Source organism: Mytilus trossulus, chromosome 9, assembly GCF_036588685.1.
Source record: "Mytilus trossulus isolate FHL-02 chromosome 9, PNRI_Mtr1.1.1.hap1, whole genome shotgun sequence".
In the NCBI taxonomy this organism is placed as follows: Eukaryota; Metazoa; Mollusca; class Bivalvia; order Mytilida; family Mytilidae; genus Mytilus; species Mytilus trossulus.
Genome location: NC_086381.1, coordinates 37,333,755 through 37,344,936, shown reverse-complemented (window position 1 = coordinate 37,344,936; position 11,182 = coordinate 37,333,755). Strand labels below are relative to the sequence as shown.

The 11,182-nt window shown below is 31.3% G+C and overlaps 1 protein-coding gene across 1 annotated transcript; it reads left to right on the top strand.

The window, feature by feature from the left end:
- Window positions 1–1,438: 1,438 nt before the first annotated feature.
- LOC134683863 (uncharacterized) lies at window positions 1,439–4,753 on the top strand. Its single transcript, XM_063543171.1, has 3 exons — window positions 1,439–1,607; window positions 3,665–3,806; window positions 4,281–4,753. Exons 2-3 carry the CDS (start codon window positions 3,677–3,679, stop codon window positions 4,484–4,486), a joined length of 336 nt encoding a protein of 111 aa, XP_063399241.1. The 5' UTR covers window positions 1,439–1,607; window positions 3,665–3,676; the 3' UTR covers window positions 4,487–4,753.
- Window positions 4,754–11,182: the final 6,429 nt, after the last annotated feature.

Sequence of the window (11,182 nt, the reverse complement as noted above, 5' to 3'; positions counted from 1 at the left end):
TACACTGTTTTAAGCCTGATATTTTCAAGAATGCTTTGAATACTTTCAAACTTTACGATTGTTCTCGAACAGTCTGATGTGTAAATATAATGTAACTCGTTAAAACATAAACACTGTATTTGTCAGCCTTATTTCAATTATTATGTCATAGAAAGAACCATAGAAGTATATATTTTTATTCAAGAAATTTCTTACATCAATGACAACTTATTGTTTATACCCACTAGTTTTAGTCGATTGTATTTCAATATCAAATACATCTTGTCCTCCCTACCACAAATTCTATCGATTTAATTACATTTTTATAATAAGCTTCTTAAAACTCGAAACGTTTTCAACGAACAGCAGTATCAAGTATGAAAACAGCTGTGATTTCTAACGTAAGCAAATTTCCAATTTGAGCGAGCATATTTCCACCCTGCTTTCCAAAATGTTTGTATTATATATTTCCCTGTTCCAGTAAATTAATGTCCTGTTGGTAGCACCATGTTTGTCACATGTGTGATTTGCTTTTCCTCATGTAGTTTGGATATTCAAAATAATGTTATGATGCACACGTCTTTTTTTATATATTTTTTAATACACTAAATGATTTTTTTTCGGAGAAGAGGCTTTATGTCTTCCCCATTTTTGATGTTTTCAGATGTTTGATTCAAGAATCTGAAACTTAAATTAAAGCTGATGTAAAAAAAAAAATGCTTTGCTACTAAATATCTTATTTAAATTAACTATGTTTTTATGTGTTTATGATATTTTAACCGTATTCTGCTAATATCTAATATTTTTCAGGCTTGGACTCCACTGAACCTACCGTTTCAGATTTATTGTTTTACTGAAGTTCTTGTTGTCGACAATGTGCATGATATGCTTGCAACTGTACAGTACGCAAAGGAATTTGATTAAGGAATTGCGTGGTAATGTTTATATTGAATACATTCTACTACATTTATACTGAAAGCATTTCATGTTATTTACGATAAACAAGGTAAAGTATCAGATTCTTCTGTTGGATTATACTAAACACCCAAAAGATAAATCAAAGTGTAACCCAGGTTTTGTCTAAATAATAGCTGTTTTACATGAATGCAATTGTGTCGATTTAGCTAATACAATTTTTTTTATCAACAACGATCTTTAATTTCTTAAGATTCAAAACGCTACACTGTGACAATAACAATACATTTATTATGACGGTGACATTTAATTACTAAAATGTATTGACTATTTAAGTAAAATTAAAATTTATAGGCTTCTTGTCAGCTCTAACAAAACAAATATTACTATCTTAATGATTTTAACATGGATCAATAGCCAAATATGCCTCGTTAATTTTCTGTTGTAATTAAATCGTTTTAACGAGGAGCAATAAGGGTCGTATGTTTATTTAAGATTATATAATATCTACCCAGCCGTTCATAAAGGATGCCCCACTGTCTTTAAATACCAACAATATTAATCTGACCTCTTATATGTACTTTACAAGTTTCTCACTATTGGTTTGGATTAACACCAAGTTAACGTATAAAGACAAACAGTGTATCACCGTGTTTAAAGATAAATTGGAACCAATATCAGCTGAATAATAATTCGGTGATTAACTAGTTAAGGTAGGTCGTGTAATTATTGTGCCAAAAAAAATTAATAAATTTAAAATTGTTTTTAATAGATTTAATATAAAATTTCGATGCCTTTTTTGTGTAAATATGTAAGTAATGATTATTGTGATTAATTAAAGTTTTACTTAATATTAGTTTTTCTACATTCATCTGCATTTGAAATGTAGATCTTTTATAGTTAGTGTCCAATTATACATATAGTTGATATCAAACTTTTGTCATTAAGTTGCAGTTTCTTTGACATTATTTCTTTTGTTTGTTTTAATTTAAAAAAAAAAAAAAACTTTAAAACGTATACATGTATATGACTACACCGTTGAAACAATAAGAAATTGGGAAATTGTATTTGAATAAATTGATTATTCATGTTCAAAAATTCTACCTCCGCCTTATTATAAACATACGAACTATTCAAACTGAGAATCATTAGTCTACATTAGACATCTCTGTGCGATTTTATATGATATATCGATATGACGATTCGCCATTGTACTCCTTCAATATACATGTACGTCATTTTAGAACATATATATTAGCTATAGTTGTAGATCGTGTGACGTAATATCCTCTTAGACATATAAAAACCTTGGGATGAAATGGGGAGAGCTTTTATACATCTATCACTTAATAGTTAAGTTAGACGTCGCAGATTTACATCTTGACCGTCGACCATCCCTCATCTTTCATAAATGCACTTCAAATGAGTTTAAAAATTACTTGTTTAAAGTCAAAGGTATGTGAGTATTATGGGTCTTAAAGGGTACAATAAGTTGCTTTTGTTTGGGGGTAATGCAATGAGGATTAAATGTTATAGGGCCGTGTGTGCACACTGAATAACGCGCGAATACGCGGTTTTTAAACCGTAGAAAACCATAATAAACGTTGATGACGTCACGGTCACATGAATAAATTTGGGCTCATAACAAAATAGCGTCAGCCAATCAGAAGACACCTTAGATCAAAAATTAAATTATGTAAATAAATTAAGGAATTCCAGATTTAAAATTGTTGTGAATAAAACTATGGTAAAAACCCAGCGTTTATACAAAAAAGATATATGTCCTTTTGGGATATTAGAATTATTATGCCATTCTCTGAATTACTTTCCGTTGTCAAAAACTATACATTGGCTTACATTCTAGGATTGTCCGTCAAAATTATTGAACAGTTTTATAGACATTTTATATATTTTAAAAAATCGAATTAATTTCTGGCTTAAATTTGTTGTGTTATAAACGTGTCAATACAATGCAATATTTAAATACCGGAGGAGAAAGCAATGCATTATATATATCTATGAAGTTTAAGATACTCATTTTGCACCTATAAGGCTAACAATTTAGGCAGATATATTTTGCTTTTCTGATTTTGTTCTGAATGTTGATAATAAAACGATATTTTTAAAATATTTATGCAGTTGAATTTTATGTAATTTCTTTCACGATACGATCGCAATGCTTTACCACGATCAAAACCATCTATTTCAATTAATTAACTTTACAAACTTGAGTTAGTAACATTTATCGCATCTTTCCATCTGACGAGATAAATTATATTGTGTCCTATTAAAGGGTCACATGCAGAGGTTGTAAGATCATGAGAACATATGTTAAAACGATTTAAAGTTTTGTTCATAGCATGTACTTCTTGTCAGATAAATACTTTTAAAACTACCCATAACAGCGATCTCTTTGTCCTCTTTTGTTTCAATCGTTTATTAGAACGACCCCTTTTCTATTGTCTGAATCAGGGGATTAGACAGGGTGATGTTTCAACAGATATTAATCCAAAATAGAAAATGGACTGTAGTAAAATATGTTTCAAAGAAAAAAAAATAAACAAAAACGTTCATATATTAAATAATTTCAACACCAAAAAATAAACAAAAACGTTCATATATTAAATAATTTCCACACCCAAAAACAAACACGCAGTTATTATAGGTTGTTCTTAAGTTATAAAGTATTGCTCCTCATTTGTAATATACTAAATATAATGTTTGTGAAAAGATGACAAACACATTTAACTTTGTTCTTTCGTTTTAATAGAAAATAACGATAATGGGGGAACGTCCAGAGACTTCAATCAGTCATGCTACATATAAAACAGAATCCTCGTCAACAACCAACTACAGTACTTTGCCCTCGCACAGGGAGTGGACAGCATTTGTTGGTCCTGTTGTTTATACTGGTATTTCAATATATATTATATAAAAAAAAATGCATTTTTGAAATACAAATACATACATACATTAGAAATAAATTGGAATGTTTTATTGAGTTAATATAATATTAAGGTGCATGCCAATGAGACATCAAACAAATGACAATTATTACAAAAAAAAATCATAAAAAGTAACATGATTTTCAAACAAAGATAGGTTTTCAAATAAGTGTTCATCTTAGGTAAAAGAAAAAGAAAACAAAGCAATACAAATCGAAGCAAAATAAAACAAAGCAAATCGAAGCAAATCAATATATGACAAAACAAAGTAAAACAAAACAGAACAAAACAAAACTAAATTGAAATGAAAATTTAATAAAATCAATTAAGCATTTTATGATCAATAGAAATGTTATTATAAGAATCGTTTCTCAATACAAAGTTTAAAAGCTTGACACATGAAATGATTGAAGCAATCATTACTTGTTAATTTATTTTTAGGACCAAATGGAGAACGTGACCAACATGTATCAGTCAACTTAGATTTCCAAATGGTTGGAATAGGAGCTCGATCACCGGAAATAACCAGCCAAATGAGTTACCTAAGCAGACCACCTCCTGGTTCAACATTTCCTAAAGCTAAACATAAACAGATAGGCGAAATAGGATGGCCTGTAGAAACCTTTCGAATTGTAAAGGGACTTTAACATTTTAGTACTACTGCATTATAGAAAACTTCTCTGTGTTACCTGGTTTCATGGTTACTTTTCAGTGTACACAAATACATGCACTCATTTGATATATACTTGAAGAAGGACAGATACCCAATGTATGCATTTGATTTGAATAACTAGTATGTTAATTGTGTAAATGTTGCAATTAGTAGGAAAAAAGTATGTATTTTCTGTTTGAAATTGTATTATATATGAATAATATCGTTATAATAATCATTATTAAAATGTCGTCTTTTTTTACTATAATTATATTAATCATTAAGGATCGAGCCAAATCTCGTCTTCAAGACCTCGGGGTCAAATGCGTGAACATATAATAACGTAAGGTCTTTGCAATCCAGTAATGTTATTTAAAATGAACATATCAAGTATTTTAAATGATTTTTCTGAAGATGCGATGTATTAAAACATGGTTATGTCTCACTTAAGAAGACAAACATGCTTTACTTTAACCTATAATGGTTTAATTTTTAAATTGTTATTTGGATGGCACTCACACCACATCTTCCTATATCTACTTAGGACAACATTTGGGTATAAAATGTCATATGAAAAACTGAATTGAAAGGGATTTGGTATACGCCAATAAGATAGCAACAAAGCGAAACAAATTACCAAACCAAATAGAGAACAATAGTGTGTCTTTACAAATACTAAAACGAAATAATTTGTATCGTATATACCAATTTTAAGATTCTTTTCGTGGCAATTTAAAGTTACGCCGTTTGACCTGAAGTCAGTCGTCGTAAATGAAATCATTGAGCAATCGACTACAGTGTATGTCTTTGACGTCATAATAAGATAGGAATTGTTTGACATTGGACACATTTGATACAGAAATATGAAAGTCCCCATGTGCCTTGTATTTACATGTGAACATATAAGTATTTTTATTTGTACTTGTTTTTAAATTAAACAACATAAACTAGGGTTCTTCAACTTAAACATTAAAATACTCGTTAACGTTCTTATTTTTTATCAAAAATTATCATGTCATCAAAAACTAATTGTCAATAGGATGGCATATACTATCCTCCATGAAATAGTTATTAAAGGTACCAGATTATAATTTAGTACGCCAGACGCGCGTTTCGTCATCATAAGACTCATCAGTGAAGCTCATATCAAAATATTTATAAAGCCAAACAAGTACAAAGTTGAAGAGTATTGAGGATCCACAATTCCAAAAAACGAAAGCGAAGGCACTGAAAATAAAAAATTTTTTTGAATTATTCTACATTACTTGATGAAGGAATCATTTGATTAGATTTGAATAGTAGAAAGTGAAGTTTAAAGAAAATGCTTCCTCTTTTTCACTGTTCTTAAGATTATATAACAAACTCTGTCTCATATAATTTAACAAGTCGATTTGCGGATAAAAAAGAAGACTATATATCAAGCTTTAATGTGACATTCCAATATATATATACAACTCGTCTAAACATCAACACAACAATGTTAGATCTGTAAATTTGCTTTCGCAAATTTTTAGTTCTTCCCTCGCCGGGATTTGAACCCATGCTACTGTGATATCGTGACACCAAATCGCCTGCACTGCAGCCGTCCCGCTAGACCACACGACTAACTGGGCTCTACAAAAAAAGAGCTTTCGCTGGCCATGTTTACATTTCCACGTCAGTTTTAATCTAGCGGCGTACTACAGTACATGATATATAAGGCATGAAGATGTTAATGTTACAGATCAGCTAAATTATCTATAGTAAAGGATCCTACAAATTAATGTAAGATACAGTCACAGAAAATAATTATATTCATAAGTACGTCTGAGTGAGTGACAACTCTACAACAGATGTATCCATCGGATCGCCATCAATGATGGTGATACATGGCTGTGTACATAATGTATATACAACTCGTCTAAACATCAACCCAACAATGTTAGATCTGTAAATTTGCTTATGCAAATTTTTTGGTTCTTCCCTCGCCGGGATTCGAACCCATGCTACAGCGATATCGTGACACCAAATCGCCTGCACTGTAGCCGTCCCGCTAGACCACACGACAAACTGGGCTCTACAAAAATAGAGCTTTCGCTGGCCATGTGTTACCTTTCCACGTCAGTTTTAATCTAGCGCCGTACTACAGTACATGATATATAAGGCATGAAGATGTTATTGTTATAGATCAGCTAAATTATCTATAGTAAAGGATCCTACAAATTAATGTAAGATACAGTCACAGAAAATAATTATATTCATAAGTACGTCTGAGTCAGTGACAACTCTACAACAGATATATCCATCGGATCGCCATCAATGATGGTGATACATGGCTGTGTACATAATGTATATACAACTCGTATAAACATTAACCCAACAATGTTAGATCTGTAAATTTGCTTTCGCAAATTTGTTGGTTCTTCCCTCGCCGGGATTATTATTGTTAAGTTGTCAAGACCTTTCAAGGTTTGCATATTAATCAGATTTGATGTACTCTTTTGTTTTGATCAACACCTATAAGTATATTTTAAGCAAGATATCTGAGTCCAACATTTTATCCGCTAGGTCACACCACCACAGCTAACCTTAATTGTTGACATGCAATATCATACATATATTCATTTTTTGATTTCATTTACAGCACATTTCAGTCAGTATGTAGCTAATGGTAATATCTTTGGTTAGCTTGCTTGTTAGCTGAATCTTGAAGTCCTTGATAGGTAAGGTAAACTTCCCTCCTTAAATAGTAGACTAGCCCAACAGATAAAAAATGTATCCCTCTGTAGGACTAAGCTACTATTAAAGGAGGGAAGTTTACCTTACCTAACAATGACTTCACGGTTCAAGCTAACTAAAGATATTACTATTAGCTACATACTGACTGAAATTTGCTGTAAACCTACGAAAAGTCGTGTATAGTCAGAACGCACGTCCGTCCAGCTAGTGTACCATATTATTGATATTTTCGATGATTTTTATTTCATCTACAATGTAGTTGACACACGAGGTTCTTTGTTTTACCCGGCATTTTGTTTCGCGATGTTTTAGATTTTCTTTATTCTTAAATTGTCCTCTTTAATTGAGTTTTGGACGCTCTCTTACACTTCTTTAAATTTGTATTACTTACTAATCTTATTAACACGGCTGTTATCCATTGAATATTATGATAATGCAACCTGTTAAAAGTGTTGATTTTGAATTGTCATCATCCTTTCCTAGTTACAATGTATCTGTCGTGTTGTATTTCATTGGCATAAATTAGGTGGTGTCTTATTTGTGCCTATATCGATAGTTTCCTGTTCCCAATTATTTTATTTTGACTTGGAGTGAATTTTCGTGATGTGTGATGCATGCAAAATAAGAGACTTGTATTCTGTCAAAACATCTTGTCGATCCATTTTGAGTTCTGGCAAATACTTCAGGTTTTGTTTTTTAAGTGACTTTTTTTATCGATTTATGAAATTTCACTATCGGAAAACCACTGTTGCCTAAGTATATAGTATCCGATTTATGTTAGAACTCTATTTTTAGAAATCGGTATCTGATACAAATACTTAATGTCAGAAATATAATCAATATTTTCTATGATAATATAAGATCTTAAAGAAAACTGAAAGTACACGTCCTATATCTTGTTGAAAAAAAAACGTAAATTTTGTACAAGTTTTTATTGAATTTGCATGAACTGAAATCCTTAATCGTTATATATTTGCAAGTAAAATATAGTATATAAGTTTCATCCCATAAGAGAAACTCATATAAAAGAGATTTAACATTTCATAAGCCTTCTTGAAATGACAGTACACGTCTTTTAGTCTTACTCTTAATATTGAAAAAGTAAAATAACACCTCCGAGGAAAATTCAAAACGGAAAATCTCTAATTCAATGGTAAAATCGAATGATAAAACACATCAAACGAATAGACAACAACTGTCATATTCCTTCTTGGTACAAGCATTCGCAAATGTAGAAAATGGTAGATTTAAGCTGGTTTTATAGTGCTTAACCTCTCACTTGTATGACAGTCGCATCGAATTTTATTATATTTATTACGATGCGTAAAGAAAAAGGACACATCGTTCGATTCACCATTTTTTTTAAATGCTTTAATGCTATAAAATCAAAATTTCATTTAAAAAATCAAAAAAGGCCGAACTGATTATGTGTTTGAATGAGGCAATCTTTACAATGGTTCTTCAGAATATTGTTAAAGTTGGTCTAACAGATTTCTTGCATCCTTACTTTCTGTAATATAAATCATGGCTGATCATGAAATATTTTAAGGGTCTGTGCTTATCGCCGATACTGCATAAAAAACGCCACGAAAGAAGTAATACTGCTAGGTATGACTCCTTTTATTGGCTTACACAAAGACATCATTGACAGTTGACATCCACGGAGATTTGTTAATTGAAAGGAGAAAAAAGAAGAATGACATAAATCCCTCTGTTAACTTCGTGTGAAGTATCATTTTATTTGAATTATTATATAATTATGCATTTCCAAGATTTAAGTGTGTAATGTCAAAAATTGTTTTTCAGTCAGGATTGCCATGGTGGGTAGTTCTACTAACAATGATAGTAAAGAAGCAACTGTTTATCATAGTTTGAGTGTAATGGTTGCAACCTTGCCTGACAGTTAGGAAATATCTTTTATGTACCATTGTGTACTTAATAATGATAAACAGCTGATCAAAAGAAGTTCCATCTATTTGTTTCTATCACCTGTAACTATGTAACATCCCTAGATGAGTACGACCAAACATCGCAATTTGATCTATTTTTGATATATTTTTAGTAACCGGTGACGCTGATTTCGTGACTTAAAATAAAATTGAGAATGGAAATGGGGAATGTGTCAAAGAGACAACAACCCGACCAAAATAAAAAAACACAACAGCAGAAGGTCACCAACAGGTCTTCAATGTAGCGAGAAATTCCCGCTCCCGGAGGCGTCCTTCAGCTGGCCCCTAAACAAATATATACTAGTTCAGTGATAATGAACGCCATACTAATTTCCAAATTGTACACAAGAAACTAAAATTTAAATAATACAAGACTAACAAAGGCCAGAGGCTCCTGACTTGGGACAGGCGCAAAAATGCGGCGGGGTTAAACATGTTTGTGAGATCTCAACCCTCCCCCTTATACCTCTAACCAGTGTAGAAAAGTAAAAGCATAACAATACGCACATTAAAATTCAGTTCAAGAGAAGTCCGAGTCTGATGTCAGAAGATGTAACCAAAGAAAATAAACAAAATGACAATAATACATAAATAACAACAGACTACTAGCAGTTAACTGACATGCCAGCTCCAGACTTCAATTAAACTGACTGAAAGATTATGATTTCATCATATGAACATCAGGCACAATCCTTCCCGTAAGGGGTTTAGTATCATACCATCATAACATATATGAGAAGAACATAACCCGTGTCATGCCAACAACTGTTTTTAGAATAAATGTGTTTAGTTCCGACGCAAAGACCTTATCAGTGACTCAATATTAACTCCAAAATATGCAATCTTTAATGACTTGACAACAGTATCGTAATTATATCCCTTCTTAATAAGTCTATTCAAAGGTTTTGTAAGTTTATGAGGTGAATACTGACACCTTTGTGCTTTATAAAGAATATTTCCATAAAAAATTGTAAAATGTTTGTAATCTTACAATATATATATATTATACAGATTTTCACAATAAAGTTACAAAATTCTATATCGACAAAAAGAAAGTATATATAAACATAAACAATCTGGGCATACGTAGAAAAAACGTTAAAAAATCTAGTGCTGTACTTAGTGATTGAAACATCGCAAATGATTAATGAAAAAAACAATATCAAATTGCAAATGCTAAATAGACAAAAATCCTAATGAAACTGGAAAGGTCCCAAAATTAGGACCAGACAATTGTTAACAAATGATTGTTTTAATTTAAAAAGATATTTGTTCTTAGAAGATCCCTGTGCGACTTAAGTGTATAAAGTTCATAATACAATAATCTTTTCACTAATTATAAAGGACCTAAATCGCAGAACGTGCCTCTCGGCTTTGCTGAATTTAAAACGCCTTTGTTTGATATTACAAAATTGAGAATGGAAATGTGGAATGCTTTAAAGAGACAACAATCCGACCAAAGAGCAGAAAACAGCCGACTACCACCTTCAACACAACAAGAAAATCCTGCACTGGTAGGCAAACTTCAGTTGATCTCTTTATAATTGTGTACTTGTTCAATTAAAATAAACGTCATACTGAAACTCCGCAACCTATAAATGACTGTATGACTTAAAAGTTTAAAAATTTAACATACATTGTAAAATTTTAATTTCAGTTTCTTTTGTACAATTTTGAGTTTAGTATTGCATTTATGTTCACTGAACTAGTATATATTTATAAACCATAATTATTAAGGAGTAACCATATATCTTTAAAAAGTGTTGTCCAAAACAAAAAATAAGGCAAAGAATTGTATTCAGTTTTTCAACGCTATCAATCACATTTTTTTTCAAAAATTTAACAATATCAGGTATGGGGGAACCCTGCATTCAATATTTATTTTCCCTCATAGCACACACCCCCTAAATAGGCGTTCCCTAAAGAAGCTAAGGTTGCAACTGACCTTTTAAAAGGTTACCTTTAGTCTGGTTGGCTATTATGTTTGTAATGCCGTTAAGATCATACCCAGTGGGCACTCAACG

Excerpts from the sequence above, each read along its gene's own strand:
- LOC134683863 (XM_063543171.1), top strand. The coding sequence starts at position 3,677 with ATGGGGGAACGTCCAGAGACTTCAATCAGTCATGCTACATATAAAACA. Across the intron at positions 3,807-4,280 it reads TGGTCCTGTTGTTTATACTG|GACCAAATGGAGAACGTGAC; the intron begins GTATTTCAATAT and ends ATTTATTTTTAG.